General features: G+C 36.9%; 3 protein-coding genes across 3 annotated transcripts; 1 reads left to right on the top strand and 2 right to left on the bottom strand.

Moving 5' to 3' along the window:
* Positions 1-3,825: 3,825 nt before the first annotated feature.
* On the bottom strand, positions 3,826-8,344 carry LOC113309720 (uncharacterized protein YMR315W-like). Its single transcript, XM_026558232.1, has 13 exons — positions 8,185-8,344; positions 7,771-7,901; positions 7,531-7,671; positions 6,937-6,985; positions 6,665-6,682; positions 6,427-6,545; positions 6,209-6,322; positions 5,650-5,700; positions 5,152-5,240; positions 4,998-5,058; positions 4,852-4,929; positions 4,538-4,648; positions 3,826-4,194 (listed from the first exon to the last, which is right to left on the bottom strand). The coding sequence occupies exons 2-13, from the start codon at positions 7,891-7,893 to the stop codon at positions 4,066-4,068; spliced, it is 1,083 nt and encodes a 360-aa protein (XP_026414017.1). The 5' UTR covers positions 7,894-7,901; positions 8,185-8,344; the 3' UTR covers positions 3,826-4,065.
* Positions 8,345-8,546: 202 nt separating this feature from the next.
* Positions 8,547-14,430, bottom strand: LOC113309719 (DNA topoisomerase 6 subunit B-like). The gene is made up of 19 exons (XM_026558231.1): positions 14,145-14,430; positions 13,979-14,031; positions 13,733-13,830; positions 13,539-13,644; positions 13,075-13,209; positions 12,852-12,903; positions 12,667-12,731; positions 12,175-12,281; positions 11,981-12,080; positions 11,737-11,822; positions 11,294-11,490; positions 10,915-11,030; positions 10,642-10,727; positions 10,403-10,475; positions 10,182-10,273; positions 9,923-10,061; positions 9,725-9,819; positions 9,102-9,276; positions 8,547-8,956 (listed from the first exon to the last, which is right to left on the bottom strand). The coding sequence occupies exons 1-19, from the start codon at positions 14,239-14,241 to the stop codon at positions 8,810-8,812; spliced, it is 2,019 nt and encodes a 672-aa protein (XP_026414016.1). The 5' UTR covers positions 14,242-14,430; the 3' UTR covers positions 8,547-8,809.
* Positions 14,431-14,739: 309 nt separating this feature from the next.
* LOC113314381 (30S ribosomal protein 2, chloroplastic-like) lies at positions 14,740-16,707 on the top strand. The gene is made up of 4 exons (XM_026563177.1): positions 14,740-15,118; positions 15,611-15,712; positions 15,857-16,153; positions 16,484-16,707. Exons 1-4 carry the CDS (start codon positions 14,801-14,803, stop codon positions 16,520-16,522), a joined length of 756 nt encoding a protein of 251 aa, XP_026418962.1. The 5' UTR covers positions 14,740-14,800; the 3' UTR covers positions 16,523-16,707.
* The last annotated feature ends 1,499 nt before the right edge of the window (positions 16,708-18,206 follow it).

Raw genomic sequence — 18,206 nt, 5'->3', positions numbered from 1 at the left:
TGAAATCACCCCTCCCCTCATAGATGAGGAAGGTAATTATACCCGACCTACTTACACGATATACAAAAGTTACACGCACTTTTTACCACATTTTATTCATGAGTACGTCAAGTCCACCGACGATGTTGAGGGTCACGGAAATTGTGGTTACCATGTGTTCGTAGATCAACTTGGACCTTTTGAGGAGGCAAAAGAATGGGGTGACGACCAAATTACTTATGTAAGGAAAAAGTGTTTGCTTGAACTACGTGGTTTCCCCGATTTCTACAAGCCAATGATGAGATTCGAAAGAAATGACACGGAGGCGGTGCTAAATAAGGAGTTCAAAGCATTTGAACGGCGTTTAATGGGCAACACTACATTGACAAGTGAATATTGGATGAGAATGCCAATAGGTGGCTATCTACTCGCCAACTCATTCCATTGTGTTATTCATTCCATCTCATATTCACATAGTGTTACATACGCACCAACAAGACGTATTTTTAACGAAGAAGAATCACCAAAGATAGTCATCATGGGGTTTTTGAACATGAAATATTATATCGGCCTCCAATTGAAATATGGATGCACATTACCTCCATTAAGGAAGGGAGACGGTGGTGACGGCGAAATACCATTGGGTTGGTGTCATAGGTTCGAGGAAAGATTTCAATTGTGGATGCATTATAGATTTCGAGGGATGGCCCTTGTCTACTAATGAGTTCCGATGATGAGTAAATGTGGTGTGAACCTATGTATTTTGAAGGTTAGTGATAATATGATAACAATGTTTTTTGTAGGGTGATGATTAAAATAATAATATGATAACAATGTGGTGTGAACCTATGTATTTTGAATCACTCATGATAAATGAACAATCTAATTTTACTCTTATTATGTGTTTACAATGATAATATGATAAAAAAAAATTGATTATTTAGAGGTGCTTACGGCCAGGTTATACGATGAAACGACCTAGCCGTAATGACCTAAGTGAGCTTTTCGCAGAATTACGGCTGAAACATCAAGTCGTGAACAAGTTTACGACTAGGAATCCTAGCCGTTTATCTGGGCACTGACAGAATTACGGCTGGTAATTCTAGCCATATATCCAACTTACGACAGATAATCCCGGTCGTAACTCTCCCGGAATGTCAGTATCAGATTTTACTCCGTTACTGCTGAAACACCTAATCGTTAATCCCATTTCGGCTATAAATATTAGCCGTAACTCTCCCTGGATTGTGAGTATAAAATTTCACTTCGTTATACTTAAACAAGAATCTGGTAAATTAATAATCAAAACACTAGTATCCATTCATTCAAGGTAAATTAATATCCCATTACTTAAAACAAACAAAATCACCCAAATCCATAACCTAAAACATGCTAAAAGTAAGACTGCATAATGAAGAGCTGGAATGACTTAAACAAGTACATAAAGCAATCATCCACTGCGACCAACAATCTTGGGATTATCCTCAGAAGATGATGAAGAACTGTGGGGAGTTTGGGAACCACTCATCCAATCATCCCCGTCGTTAGTATAGAGATCATCCTTCGTTAGATTATGTAACTCCTGAAGCCTGAGAAGCAGTGTTTTTTGTTGGTCGCAATCTAAATATAAAACCTCCTCAATGTTACGGATCAGTCCCCTGGCAATCCACTTAGCTCGCTTGACCTATTTCCGCGTCATTCAATTAATAATGGTACATAATTTGAGAAACGTATACAAAAAAAAGAATCATACACTTAGCCTACGTACCATCATCGTAGCAATATCACACATTGGTAGTTCCTGGGGTTCTTTCTCTTTGTCGGGGTTCCTAAAAATGATGAAAAACATATCAGAAGATAGGATCAATCCACACGGAGTGATTCAATTACGGTTAGGAAACAACAGAGGACTCATCTGTTTTACAAAATATCGGCTGGGAAAAGTGAGACTTCCTAACCATAAACATAGTCTCGGCTAAGAAACATGCAGACGACCCATGCGTTTGACACAATTGCATCCGGGAAGTGTGATACAACCTAACCGTAAACAGAGTATCGGCTGGACAATATAAATAACGGTTAGGAAAATTTAATTACGGTGAGGAAACTCTCAGCCGAAACACTCATCACCCAATTTTACTCTGCAAACATAGGACGACTTACGGCTGGGGAAGTCCTATCCGTAAAGGTATTTCACGGTTGGGATCTCAAATTTTCCTAACTGTATGAGACAATAACGGCTGGGAGTTCTTGATGTCCCAACCGTTAGGTATACATTACGGCCAGGACGATATGATATCCCAGCCGTAAACGCTTCAGAAAACAATTTCTGAAAACCCTAAAACCATCAATCGTACCTATTTTTTCAATCTAATGGTAAAATAACTAGTGGGTTTTTCGATTCTTACCTAGTAGGAGTCATTTGTGGAGGATTCACAGGTGTCTGAACAGATTGGTTCACCACATCTTCATTAAAAGGAACATCAATAACTTGTCCCGTTTCAGAATCAGGATTCAATCGGCCGGATCTTGTCACTCTTGATCTTGCTGCCATTTTGATAGTCAACTTTAGAATCGAATCACGTTGAGCTGCTTCAGAAATCAATAGAGAAGAGAGGGAGATGTTGTTAGGTTTTGGAGAGTGTTTTTGAGAAGAAGAGAGAAAATAAAAGGGTTTTGATTTTTGGGGCTTGAATTAGGAATAGGTTTTGATTATATAAGATTTGATTTTAAAATTGATTTATTAGGAAAGGGTAAATCTGACTTTTGAATCACTTGAAATCTCCCCCTATCCATATTTTGGCTAGCCAAAGCATATTAAGCCCCAAAAATCCTTAAGGGTTCAAGCCCCTATAATAGAATTCTAAAATTTACCTCTTAATCTCCAACTCACATTACAATGTAGTAAACTGAAATGCTTAGTTAAACAGTGTGCTGCCTTGATCGTGATGTTTGCTGACAATGTTATACCTGGATAATAATGAGTCATATTTTGTCTAGTTTAATTGGGGACCATCGGAATTAATTGGGGGCCATGCACTAGAGGAAAAAAAGGTCACCAGAACCTAATTTGGGTCACCTTTTATAAAAATATTTTTTAAATGGTTAAAATGCTCCTAAATGATTAGAGTTAAAATTTAATTAATTAGTGATAATTTTAATTAATTAGTAATAATCTTACTTAATTAGAGTTTAATTATTATTTTTTCCAGATTTTTTGTCTGCAATTTTTAGTCTAACCTTTTTCTTTCTTTTTTTTTTCTTTTTTTTGCTCAGATAATATGAAAAATCGTCAACGTATTAAAAAATTTCATTGACGACCCTCAACAGTCGTTAATGTTTAGACTGTTTAAGTGACGACTCTAAACTGTCGAAGATTCATTAATGGCGGAAATGTACGACAGTTTTGGGTCATCATAAAAATGATCAATTCCCTGACGACTCTTTGGAAGGGTCGTTACTGTTTTGGTTACGCATTTGACGACTTAAACAGTCGTTAATGTTTTAGAAATGTCGTTATAGACTGTCGTTAATCTCTAAAAAGAGTCGTTAGTGTATGACAGTTTAGAGTCGTTATTGTTTTGATCATGATGTATATGACGACCCTAAACTGTCGTTAATGTCGGTGAAGGGTCGTTAATGAGGATCGTTACTTGAAAAAAAAAAAATCAAGGATAAAATAGTATATTCATCTTCCGATTTTTACACTCCTGAAAAATTTGGGGGCAAACAAAATTCCATGACCCCCAATTAAAAGTTATGGCCCCCAATTAAACTAGGATATTTTGCCATCAGTTAATTACGTAAGGCAACTCTTGGTTGATCAAAATAATGTTGATGCACTTGTAGCCATATTTTACCTTTTTTTTTGATGGAAAAGATCATATATTTTACCTTCAATCACTTAATTATTCACGTCACAACTCTTGGTTGATGGAATAAATGTAAGAAAACCTACCATCGCTAAACAATTAAACTGTTTTTAGCAGCTCCATAGCAACTCTTTGTTCTATATATTTCCTACAAATTTCTCGACAGATTATCCAGCTCCTTAGCCCAACAGCAATTTGACCAGACTTTATTAACTCAAAACTTTCTCACATTAACTTTTGCTCCCTTCTTCATACCGGATTCAAGCATTGCTTCAAGAACTGCAATATCTCTTGCACCTTCAACATAAGAACTGCGAGGCTCAGCTTCATGGTCACCCACGTCCTGCAAAAATTCATGGAGTGTGTCTTTTTATATAACTATTAACTTGAAAGGACTCCTAGACATCAAAATTTATACAGTACAAAATAACTAAATAATTTGGAAATTAAAGGAATAAATTTATTTTCTACAAGCATTTTAGTACCGAGAAAATTTACTTTCATTCAGGTGCACGGTTTTTTTTTTTTTTTTTTTTTTTTGAGAGTGGAACGAGTCTTGGTCTTTTAGCAATGGATGATGTCTATTTCCCTTCCATACATGAAATTCCAAACCACAAAGAAAAAAATCCTCAAATCCTGCAAATTATCACATTTTGCTGGAAAAAGGAGTTTTATTATTTTTGTACCTTGAGGGTTGACTGAGAAATATCGTACACAAAAGCTTTTAATTCTTCATTAACCCCGCTAAATGGGTGAAAGGAGCTTTTGCATTGTCCATCAACTGTGTAATGCAAGACCTGCAAAAGCAATGAAATACATTACAGAAAGGTTATTGGTCTAAAAAGTTGATTTTAAGGAACTGAGTTCTCGCAATCTGTAAACTATCAATATAATTTGCCAAAGTACGTTACTGTATGAATTCGCCATCCACCTCCATACACGGAATAAACAGAATACAATTGCTTTTCTTATCTTTATCTTTTTCTATTTTAAATTTTACCGTGTAACCGTGTCTGCCATCTTTATTGCCACGCTCAACCTGCAGAGATCCTTTTGTGCCGACAACTTTCCAGAATATCTACGAGAAACACTTCAGTATAAGAGTGATGCATAAATATGGAGGTGATTTGACGATTGGGGACATACCTTGGGAGATCTTGACGATACGACCATTACAAACACCCCAGCGCAACCGTTTTCCAATTCACTGGGCACCAAACACAAATTAAATTCCAACTTTCATGCCTAGTGTTACAAACATTTTATGAGGATACATTTTTTTCTGGGTTCAAAAACTTACAAAATAGAGGATATATTGTCCGGTGGAGGCAAAGTTGTATCCACATGAGACGTTATAGCAGACACAGAGGTTACCTCACACCCAACCACCTGTTTAGTGAAAACAGAAGAAAAAAAGTCTCACAACTACTACTCAAGCAATTGCTTTTTAGTTTTAGTGCCAACAAGTGAAGGTGCATGCACGCGCAAAGTATATGATGCATATAGGGCTACATGGTAATGAGTGAAGAGCTCAGCTTGATCTAAATAATAAGCATATCATCCTCTAAAAAGCAGCTGATAATTCAATGCATATATATCCCGTGGAAAGTGTAATTAAATTTTGCGGTAAAGCTAGGAGTCATGACAAGAAAGCAATTTAGTGAAAAGTTGTGACATGAAAATAAGGTTAGTTTTTTGTGAAGGTACGGAATACAGATGAGAATACCGCACAAAGGAAACACATAATGTTTTTCTGATACGGTGGCTGATCAGGGTACATGAAAATTCAGGAGCCTACCATTCTTAATCCTGCAATGTAGTGTACTCCCATATCCAAAATGAAACCACCCTGAAAAAAAGAGCATGCAAAGTTATATTCTAAAGCGGAGGTTGAATACCTCTTACATAAAACAACAAGAAATTTTTTGTTGTGCTCCCAACTGAAGGTTGAGGTCGAGTCTAATTGTCTTAAATCCAATCATCCAAGGGATGAGACTTCAACCGTGCCCTTGAGGTATGTCACTTGTACTTGTACATGGTATACCATAGAAAAGAGGTCAATAACAGCTCATAGTGAGCCTCAAAGACCATGCTAATGAATGTGCAACAGAATATCTTTTTTTCATTGATGGAGACGTTGTCTAAGATGCTTATACTACTAAATATTATGCTGAAACTTCGCTTAATTGTAATAATGACATGAATCTTCGCATTTATTTTTTTTTCACTTTTTCATCACTTAAGCGGAGTATGCCTGTACCTGCTTTTCACTGTTCTGATTATCTAGTTCGTAAGCGAAATTTTAATAGGTTAAGAGATATCAGGTAACACATTTTACAAAGAGGGAGCTCACATACTGTAAAATTGCGCCTCCAAGAACTTGAGAAGTAAGGATTTGAACTGTTCATCGATCCCTCAACCATTATTTGAACGCTCATCATGTCACCAATTTCTTTCAGAAGGTTCTTGCACTGTAAATATCCGGTAATCATCATCTTGATAGGCAAGGCTAAAAATACATAACAAACATAACAAACAGCAATAGCAACAGCTGAAACAAGGTGCACAGATATACCTCCACAAAAGCAGGCTCAAACCGATAATTTTCCCCAACAGCCCATATGGGTCGATGAGAAAGAGAATTGGCACCCAAAGATTTGTAGTGTGAGATTGCAGTCTCAGCCTCACTAACAGCTGTATAACTCAAAAGGGCATATAACTTATCACAAATTCGAGTAATATCATTTTTAGAAAGAAAATGAAAAATCATTAAGAAATTATCTATTTTGATGATAAAGTATGATATCACTTACAGGATGCAGCTGGTTTCTCTTCAGATCCACAACATCAATCAGGAAATGCAGGCGCAAGGAGGTAAAAACAGAGAGAGACATTTAGTACTTCACACATTACACATACAGAATCATGGAAACCTGAGAATGGTGTCTGTGTATGAGAAGTTGATTTTACTTCATCGGTTCTGATGTGTTTCTACTATATCTTCTACGTAACAAATAAGTAAAACCCTCACAACCTATGACATACGGAATGAAACAAGACAATACAGCCATAACATAGTCTTCACCTTGGAAAACATGCTTCCCTGCCTTTAGCATCCTCAATGACATGTCAACCTGCATATAATATATCCTTCTGTTAATTGAGAATCCTTAGTTGGCCATAGAATGGGGAATGTGCATTGTCGTCAAGAAGCTTCTGAAAGGTTTCTTGAAACGGCGAATGTTGGCCTGTCCTAGACCTATGGTAGCTTGTGTCTAATTTCTTTTGTATACTTCGTGATTCAGTAAAAAACAGGAGCTAAAATTGTAGGTTCTATATTGGATGCCGAGATATAGTGTAGCAAATTGCAGTATCTAGGCAAATCTATACTAAGTACAAAAAAAATCACTGTTACCTTCACAAACAAAATTATTTTAAATCTTCACTCTTACAAATTTCATTAGTAAGCAAAGGAGGGGAGCCAAAGGTGACCAAGGTGAGGACTCATCATCTTCACAAACTACTTTATCGATGGTTACTGAGTAAGCGAAGTGCAGCGTTTAACAAAAATATACACAACACTTTCAGCAGAACTAAAGACTAATATTTGCATGACAAACAAAAACGATGAGAAGAGAAAAGTGTAAATCAATCTAAAAATGTGGTTTGATGGGTGTACCTGAATTTGTCCAGCAAGAACAACTGCAACACCAGAAATTGAAGTATCTTTAATAATGTCCTCAAGACCAGCATCCCCCCATTTACATTCTATTTCTGGGAAACTCTGGCGAGCAAGGTCAACAGCAGCTTTTGCAGATTCCTACATTGATCAATTGGTATAAATTATTAAAAAATTTGATTCATACTACTAGAAAGACAAAGAATAATAAAAATAAAAACATAAGTGAAAGCCAGTTACCTCAGTTCGACTCCAAATTGTCTTGAGAATCATAATATCAGAGATCTCATAAAGTCTAGGAAGATATTGAGTTCGAACAAATATACCCGCACCTAAAACTGCAATTTGGGGACGCTGTGCCATACTGAAAACTGCAACAAACGAAAATTAGTAATCAAATTGAGGAAGTGAACTACTAAGGAGACGGTACGGCTTTTCATCATAGAGAGAAGAGGATAGATTTAAACAAATATACTTGGAGAAATGAAATCAAAATCAAGAAATACAGAAACAGAAAACTAAATTGATTTGAATCGAGAATGGTATGTAGGACTAATTGAGATTGTTAGAGATGCAGGAAGAGATAACAATTTGATGGGGGAAATGACGGGCTAAGTAGTTCGCAATCACAGATAGATATTATTCAAAACTCACATCACTGCAATCACAGATGTGTTAGCTGCAGGAGTATTGTGTAGTGAGAGAGAGAGGAGTCGTTGAGATCTGATTTCGTTATGTCAGTGTAGTGGAAATTTGTTCTGGGGAGTTCAATGTTTATTTTTAGGCATTTAATCCTGTGGCGGGCAAGGTCAGAAATGTCGCAATGAGGCTCGATTGCAAGTCACAGGAGCGTCATTTTGGTTATTAAGTTGATTGCTGGGCTGTGTATGACCATAGATCGATGCAGCTACATTTCAACATGCCAAACCTTCTTGATAGAGCACGCAAAACTGACTCTTACATGTGTACGGGCATACCGATAATATTTTCACCTGGGTTCCTCGGATATTTCCACATTTTCACTAATACCATGCCTGAACATTTCAGTATGAATTTCGTATATCAGTTCTTTCTGTTCTACACAATTTTGAGCTACATAAAGTTATCGTCACAGTAGACATAATAAACACCTCTGAAAACTCTCACTTGACATCCTTTAGATAGAATGCAAAGCAAGAAACATAACTTAAATTTTTAACTTTATATATAACTGTTATGGGGCTGATAACTTGGATATCGGGAGTTTGACGAAGAAAACAGCTTACAAATACATGGCTCTTTACTGGAATAGCCTGAAGACACAAACAGGGCTACATAGGTCGACGAAGTTCTGTGTATCGCCCACTGCCTGAATATAAATGGCTTCTCTGGGCTCTTCACTCACTCCACTCTGTGTGGCGTAGTCCATTGCCATCTCGTAATCCACCTGCACATTAGCCATTAGATCATTAGTTCTATTTTGTGAGATTTTCGAAAACATCTAATCGTATTATCTTTGGACGTTCATTTTCCGAGAACTTAATTGGACATCAGAAGTGATTAAACAAACATGAGGGGTATCGGGAGCTGACCTGCTCAACGTGTTTGGCAAGTTTATCATGCAACGTCTGCTTTGTAATCAAACGAGCTGACACTTGCTTTAGGATTTCAGCATCCTCTTCATCATAGCGCTTCTTCTTTGACGAATGTGCTTGAGCAGTTTGTCTCAAAACATCATAAATAGCACCCGTAACATCAGGAATGTACCTAAAGATTGATGAAATAATATTGCAGCAATTCAGATGAGTAAGTCAGATCATCAACGAAAATAAACCCAAAATAAAGAAGCAAGAGATGGTATGATCCACCAAACAACGTTTACCATCAAAAGTTTAAACCTCGATGTAAAATCAATCGTCTGATTCTTAAACACCTCTAGGAAAAAACATGGAATAGTTTAGACTTTGAAAGATTTCTGAAATGGATAACTGCAACCTAATCAGATCGAATATTTTATTTTCAGGTGGAGAGCAACAAGCCTGGTAGAGAAAACAAAACTACCAACATTGTGTAGGTTTGGGATCGTATTTTGATACCATCTTCATCACCATGATCAAACATTGGGTAGGTTGATACCTCATTACACGGTACCCAACATTTGATATCAAAAGAATATTTGAATACTCTGCAGCAACTGCTCCAACATATGATTTACCTTGTTAAGTTCCGCTTTCTCTCTTGTTGCTCGCGAGCTTGAATTTTTTTTACTATCTTGGATTTCAGCTGAATACAGCACTGCTGAATGGCAGCCTGGAAAGGAATTTTGTTGTCAGCTTATCAATTCAATTTCTTTATATCATTCATGACAGTGCAGTAAAGAAAGGAGATAAAAAAATGAGATAAAAACACCCACCTTGACAGCTGATGCTATCTCACTAATATCATCCCCAATATATTCCTTTCCAGTGCCTTTGAAGGGTATTTTAGTGCTTACTATGCTCACAAAAACCCCGATCTTATCTTGTGTCTGGTTGATCTTGTAGTTGTTCCAACTGGTCAATAACACGCAGTGAGTTTTCTGTTATACACTTGTAGTTTTTTGTTTCCCTGAGAAAGTAACTATTATCACGTAAGAAAGATAAAGGGGACAACAAAAAGAGTATTAATCTCACTTGATTCTCTTCTGGGCAGTTCTTGTGACGACATCAGCACCTTGCTCAAAAAGGAGTGGGATACGGTTTGCAAACCGAAAAATATTCAGACCCTACAATTTATCCAGCACCAGCCAGACAAAAAGTCTGTACATGTTATTCGTGATAGCAACACAAACAACCACCAAAAAGGTATGTGTAAAGCATAGTTATGTTCCCAATCGAAAACTTATATTTCTTACTTGCTTAACATCTTTTCCACCCAAGCTAACACCAGCTTCCACAATGAATGGATGACCTTCGAAAACTTGAGGACTGTATCCAGAGAGTAGCCAAACAACAATCACACTTGGGAATCATGTAATCATTACGCATCAACAACTAACATAGCATCAATAGTTTGAATAATAACTCGTCGTTATATCTAGACAATCAATCAAGATATAAACAGATTTGCAGAAAAATAGAGATAAAAGACAACCTGCCTGAATAAGTTGCAACCAAGTCAGGATGCAGCTCCTTAATGATACCAAGGCGAAGGTTGTACTCTCCAGCAGGACTAAGACACTGAAATAACCAAAAGTGGTACAGTAAAAGTGAAGAACTGGAATGCAAGGTTGTAACAGCGTGTATGAAGAACCAAATGGAAAACAAAGGAAGAGAAAAACGTAACTGGAAATTAATTGTGTAGTAACTTCTCAATAATATTGAATAAATACAATACAGAAACCAAGAATTAAGTGTATGGCCTTACATTTCCACTGGGGTCGTCAAATTTTGCCTGACGAAACAACTGATGGATCCGAACAATTTGTTGCGATGTGAGAGATTTAACTGCTGTCTTAGGACTAAAATCTGGTCCCATTTCTCCTGCAAAACAGAATGGATTTCGCTTAGTTTCAAAAATTCAAAGGACGCGCACTATTTGCTCATTTCTCCCAAGGGTGAAAACTTCTTATAGTTGCTGAAAACCAGCCATTTTATCGCTGAGGATTAAAGAAATCTGAAATCCTAGTGGCACCCAAAGTTTCTGCCAACTTTAAGTTTTTTCATTTAAGGCACCATAGAAAACAGGTTATAACTTTTTATGACAAGCAGCATTGAGCAATGAAAAAATATTGAATAGAGCTTACCAATTAAACGCTCGGCAAAGGGTTTGCCTATATTTACAAACTCATTCTGGAGAAACTGCAAAAGGTTCGGCTTTGAAGTTTCCGTGATAAGTCGCTTGATGAGTAGTAAATCAACCGCAGACGGATGATGCTTTGTCTCAACAGGAACTGGAGGCATTACATCTGTTCTTCGTGCAAATCTTATAGCGACATTTTTACTGCACCGAAAGAAAGAATCCTATCAGAGTACTGAAGGAACTATCTCTTTTACTTTCAGCAATTTACATTTATGCAACAATTGATCTGTCTGAAATAATATGGTACAGGAAGCATAATCGGTTCTGCCTCGTCTAATTGAGGACTTAATTACCAATTATTGTACTATCTCTCCTTAAAATTGGAAAGAAAAAGAAGAAGAAAAAAAAATGTATAGGAGTACAAAAATATTTAAGATAGAAACTTACTCTGCTACATCTGAAACGAACTTAAAGAGAAACTGGGCATATGGGGTGATCACAGCCATCTGACGCATATAATGTAGGATCTTTGACTGCATATGATAATGCATATTGTTTTAGATCCAAGTCAAATGCAATAATATATCCTACCATTTGGAAGAAAAAAAAGAGTATCTAAGTTCACGGTAGAGATGCTAGACTTGAAGGTCCGACAGATACATAGATAATGTCCATGCAACAAAGAACTCACACGATATGTCGTCCAGTTTCCCTCAATGACAACTTGAATTTTAGCTCCATGCCACCGCTCTTCATCCCGTTTCTCATGTAAATGCACATGTGGGATGTTTCTGAATGGTTAAAAAAATACCAAATAATTAAATACCAAATGCACAGGATATAGTGCTGAAGTTATACATTATCCTACACAGCCTTCACACATACCGATGAATATCAATATCCAGCCTGCAGAATGTTGTATAACTTTGACCCCTCATTGATGATGAGATCTCTATAGGAAGTCCAGTACTCATTTTGGACCAAATCAGAGCCTGCATCAGGTGTGGATCTATTAAATTCCTGATCATTCTGTAAAACTAAATAGGTTGACCCAAATGCTACACCCTTGCGCGGACGTTGTTGAGAATGTCTGAAGCAGCTCCAGAAATTGTAAGTATGTTACCAAGAAAGAGGTACTGTTAACATGTCAACTGAAAATTTAGTAAAGGTACGATTTTCTCTATTCTAGTCTCTAGAATCCTTATAAACTAAAGGCATAAGCTGAAAAAATGATTCCCTATAAATGTCAGAAGAGGAGTAACAGAAGTTAAACAATACGAACATCAAACTTATCATGCATTAATGGTGAGAACAGACTTCAAGCTACAAGCGCCGGCAAGATTATGTCAAATACTACAGAATGGAACTAAGACTTACCATCTTCGCACCAAGTCCAAATTTTCCACGGGTCTGTTTCAAGCCATATTTTGTCCCCGACAGAACTGTATGCATACAAAAAGTATAGAAACTAAATTACCATAAATCACATAAACAGAAACGAAGTGCAATCTTTTACACAAATATACGCAAATGGAAATTGATACAGTAAGCCAATCAGAAACCTCTTCCAAACATATTGGGGATGTCATCGTGAGGCATTCCTTTTCCATTGTCCTGCATTGAAGGAGCTCATCACCATTAAAAAAGTTAAACTGCATTGTATCATCTAAATTTCGAAATACAGACAACGAATAACCTATAAGAATACAAATAGTAAATGTTATCAGAATCAAAAGTGCTCATAGATACAATGATCCATTACTTGGGAAAGATTTCGAGTCACACCTTGCAAGTCACCCTGAAAAATGAGGCCTCACCCCGTCCCTTCATGGCCTTTTGAGCAGGCTCTTTGACCTTCTTCCCAGCGGCAATATTTTTCGCTTGGGTTTCCTGGTCTCGAGCTTCCTTGGCAAGGCGTTTCTACAATAAAAGTGAGGTAAAAAGAAATGAAACTTGGCATAACAATCTCGGAGATATATTCATTCCAGGGAAACAATTACGAATTATTTATAAAATCCAAAATACAAGTAATTTCCCAATAGATGAAGTTAGCATGCACCACTAACAGTATCTTGACCAAGTGGGATAGAGTTGATAAAACAAAAGAATCAAAAGATTCAAAACACAGGTGGACTCTCATCAGAAACAACCTTCCCTATCCAAACAATTCACTCTTATAGGCATGGTTCATAAGATGGTTTATAAACAAAGGAGGACCCGCTATGATCACAATCACATTTTAGACATACCTCGCGGGCTTTAGCATTTTCGAAATCATCATATAAAGCTTCATCAACGCGTTCTCGGTCAACAAGTCCAATCATAGAGTTAAACTTGCTTTTCCCAATCTCCTCACTGTCACCACAAATCCATCTCAAAATTATAATGTACCACTATTCGTGAATGCAAAAAAGTGTCGAATTATAAAGTTGCTCTTACTTACATGGTTACTTCAATTACAGGAAGCTCGGAAATGGCTTCCGCTGAATCAAGTGAATTTTCAACAAGTTCTCTCACAGTTGTGTATAGACTTTTCCCAGGCTGAAAATTACAAGCATTTGAAACACCAAAATAGTTCAGGTCGCAAATAAAAATCAAATCTTTATCATCTGAAGTTCTGCACATGCATGATTGTGATAAAGTTTCAACAAAGATATTCAATTAAAGCAAACTCATTTACTAAACATACATTATCAAATCCTGCAATGTTCTTATTTTCAGCAAAAAACTCCGCGGGAGATTCTGCAGAAATCAAATGCACAACCCAATCAAATCTCAAAATAAAAATAAAAATAGAATTAAATGAACAAATTTAAACAAAGAGGTGTTGATCCACTGGAACAAAAAACACTTACTCTGCTTTAGAATACTTTCCTTGGCTTTTTTTGGAGCTTTTGATTTACTTCCTTTTTTTGCCTCAATTGGAGGACTTTCACTACCAGAAGAATCCATTACCTGGATCTCTAATTTACAAAAATAAACACAAATTACAAAAATGTAAAGAAAAATCGGAGAAGACAGATGAAAGATTCACAACGAAGCTGATGCTGATGATTATAACTTTATGAACCCTAAAATTTATGGCGGGATTTCCTTAGGGTTTTGAGTAAAATTTTGGAGAGAGTTTCTCTAAATCGCCTAATTTAACAACAGTTTAAATTACACATCTGTCCTATAATAGAAAGTTGTAGACGGGTGCAGCTGTTTTGCTGCATTGTGGACTCTTCTCCCTGTGGAAAATCAGTCAAAAGTAGTCCCGCAGATGATTAGTAACACGTGTCTATATATTAGTGGTGAAACAGTTAACTTTGATTATGTTTTGCTGTGTAGTATCAATAGCCAAACCCAATAGCATGTGCCTTTTCCCGCTAAGCGCAGGCGGTATAATGCGCACACGGCGCAAAGAAGTGAAATAGGACTGCGACCTAAATGGATAAAACCCCTGCCTTCTCCCTCATCCACTTCTTCGAAACCTAGAATTTTTCCACTCTGAACCATAAATTCTGTAGAAATGGCGTCAATTTCTTTAGCTTCAAATTTACTTCAACAACCTACAAAATCATTTAAAATCCAGTCAAAATCTTCATTTTATCAGCCTAGAGTAGTTTCTGTTTCGATTTCTCGTGGATTTTCCTCAACACCAATCTCCTTAAATCCCAGAGAAACTCTCTTGAGGGTTTCTGCCGTTGCTGAAGAAACAGATGTATCGACTCAAGATAGTTCGTCCCCATCTGCAAGAAAATTGTATGTTGGTAACATTCCTAGAACTGTCAACAACGAGGAACTTGAAAAGTTGTTCGCCGAACATGGAGCTGTGGAGAAAGTTGAGGTATAAATTTCTCAGTCTTGCTTTACATTGCGAGTGTTTTAACTTTGGATTCTGCTAGCATCGGTCGATTTCAAATAATTTGTCCTTAATTGGGGGAAGGTTTTAACATTACTGATTAGGTTCATTTGAATGGATAAACTTGATTGAATAACTGTGCAAAGTGCAAACCATAGTGATTTATTGCATGTCTGCTATTGAAGATACCTACAGATACTAAAATTTTAGTGAACATGAAGCTGATGTCTGTTGTTAGAGAGTAGGTATATGTGGAGGGATGTGGTGATAGTTGCTGCTTTTACTAGAATTAGGTTGCAGTGAATTTCATGTATATACGATTTGATTCATGGATAATACCTAATTGAGTTCCCAGTTTTCTAGATATACCATTTTTTGGAGTTTATTACTAAAATTATGTCTAAGATTCTGAATTTATTGAATGGACAAGAGGACCAAACTCCATCTTTTTTGTAACTGGGTTGGTTTTGGTAACAGGTCATGTATGATAAGTACTCTAAGAGGAGCCGTCGGTTTGCATTTGTTACTATGAAGACATCAGAGGATGTAGCTGCAGCTATTGAAAAGATGAATGAATCGGTAAGTAAAACAATTTTGTTATTATTGGAATATTGATTTGATTTTTCTTATTTACTAGCGAATGGGATAGAAAAGACTGTGATGGTTTGTGTGAATCATCTTACAAATTATTGTGTCCATCTGAATTTTTGTGATGAATAATAGGAAATTGGAGGGCGGCAAATTAAAGTAAACGTAACTGAGAAACCTTTGGATACTATGGATTCACCCCTTCAAGCTGCAGAATCCAAATTTATTGACAGTCCATACAAGGTCTACGTGGGTAATCTCGCAAAGACAGTGACTTCTGATATTCTTAGCAAATTTTTCTCAGAGAAGGGTCAAGTCCTAAGTGCTAAAGTTTCCACGGTGCCTGGAACTTCAAAGTCCAGTGGTTTTGGCTTTGTTTCCTTCTCATCAGACGAGGATGTTGAGACTGCCATTTCATCATTTAATGATGCTGTGAGTATTTAACTACCTCAGTTCAATTGTTAGGATGCTTCAAATGCTGTTATTACACAGATATTTGGTCAGATTTATGCTCCATGCATTAGCACAATAAAAGCCTCAAATGAAACAAGTAATTAATGACATCACTTTGGAAAACGAAATAAGGATATGTGTGTGCGAGTACAAAACGTTATCATTTCAATGAAGAAAGGATCCAAAAAGTTACCGCTTGGGTCTTACTGTCTTAGTTTTTCCTAATTTGGATCATTAAATGAAATTAACTTCAGTATGTTGTGTTGTTCAGTCCACTTTACCTGATGTGCTTATGTACTTTTCTTGCAGTTACTAGAAGGACAAAAAATTCGTGTAAACAAAGCCTGAGCTCGAAGATGATGAATACATGTGTGCATTATAAGTAGATTTTTTTTTTCTTCTTCATTTTGTTGTTTTCTGAGAAGAAACTTTGAGTAATGTCCCTGTGAGTATATTTGCGTTTCTTCTCCCAATTTTCAAGTAGATTCGCTCCATACTTCTTTATGCATAAGATGCTATCTTGGGTTGTTTGATGTTGTTTGAAAACCAAATCATTTCTGGACATCCAAATTTGCCAGAAGAGAAAACAACAAGCTGATATGAAGGGGGCATGCCTTGCGTCTTGTAGAATTTCGGTGATGGTTGTTTGATTAGTTATAGTGATATGTGAGGCTATGTTGGTTTGGTTTGTTGATAGACGAGATGATAGGATGTTCCAGGATGCTGCTGGTATTGGGCAGTGAATAAGCATGTGCTCTGCTGTGTCTGGCTCAGCATTGCATCTGGGGCATTGGTTGGAGTTTGAGATGTTGATGCGATGTAGAATAGAGAAAGTCAGGAGACCTTCATTTATAACTTTCAACAAGGAAAGCTAAATCTTTGGTGGACAAGGTAAGTTTCACAAGAATTTTGTGGGAGGTAGGGGATTTATGTGGTGTGGATGTCTTTTTGTTGCATTAAACAAGTGAACCCGGTGGCAGTAGTGTATTTCCAGAATTTGAGTGTGGCCATAGGATTTTTTCCTGAGGCATGTTTAGGGGAAGGTGAATGATTATTATGTTTTGGATAGCAGTAGGTGGAAGGTGAATCAGTTGTTCAGGATTCCAGTTATGGGTGTAGGGGTCAGTGAGATGAGAAACTGATTGGATTGGGTAGCATTGGTCTGGGTTTAGGTTATGATGGTGAGGTAACCAATTTGCTAGGATAGGCATATCCAAACCATTTCCGATGCGATGGAAAATAAGTTTTTGTAATGCAGGAATGAGAGATGACATTTATTTCCATTGTGGGCTGGAAGAGGAAGGAATTGGAGTGTTTTCCTGGAAGATTGGTTGATTGTGTAGATATTTCTCATTATATGTGTTAGGATTAATGCCTTAGGATTAACCTCACAAGACACTAATAGTTCTTTGGATCAACGTAGAACTAAAGAAAACAGAAATAAGATGCACTAAACGAAACAAAGAAAGACACAAGATTTAACGTGGTTCGGCAATATGCCTACGTCCACAAACGGCTACGATCAACTCTTATTATAGAACGAATTACAGAGAATAAACCACAATTATGACCAGCAGGATGCTGTTCACAAACCCTAAACAATTCTCTATGAACCAAACGTTCTAAACCCTAAAATTCTCTAGTTATGAGAACTCTTTTCTGAATTGTGCTGTGTGTTTTTCCCTTAAGACTTGTACACCTATTTATATAGGTTACAAACTTGTCTTCCAAGTATATGAATTATACTGGGAAACCTAAACATAGCTACAAAAGGAAACCTTGAGTTTAACTAAATTAGGAAACCTCTAGCTATACTAAATCAAGGAAACACCTAGACGATTCTAGAATACTCTAGAATCTTTCTAAAACATCGACAACATAACAATTGTCCACCTTGCCGATGTTTCCACCAAACTGAGATTGATCTTCTCAAGTTAACCGTAGCTAAGGGTGCACACGGTACGGTTCGGCTCGGTTCTTGACGAGACCGAGTACCTGTACCTCCCTAGACTCGGTTCCAAAATTTTGGACC

This window comes from Papaver somniferum, chromosome 9 (assembly GCF_003573695.1).
Source record: "Papaver somniferum cultivar HN1 chromosome 9, ASM357369v1, whole genome shotgun sequence".
NCBI classification, from domain to species: domain Eukaryota; kingdom Viridiplantae; phylum Streptophyta; class Magnoliopsida; order Ranunculales; family Papaveraceae; genus Papaver; species Papaver somniferum.
Note: the sequence above shows the minus strand (reverse complement) of the source record. Positions and strands in the feature narration are given on the sequence as shown.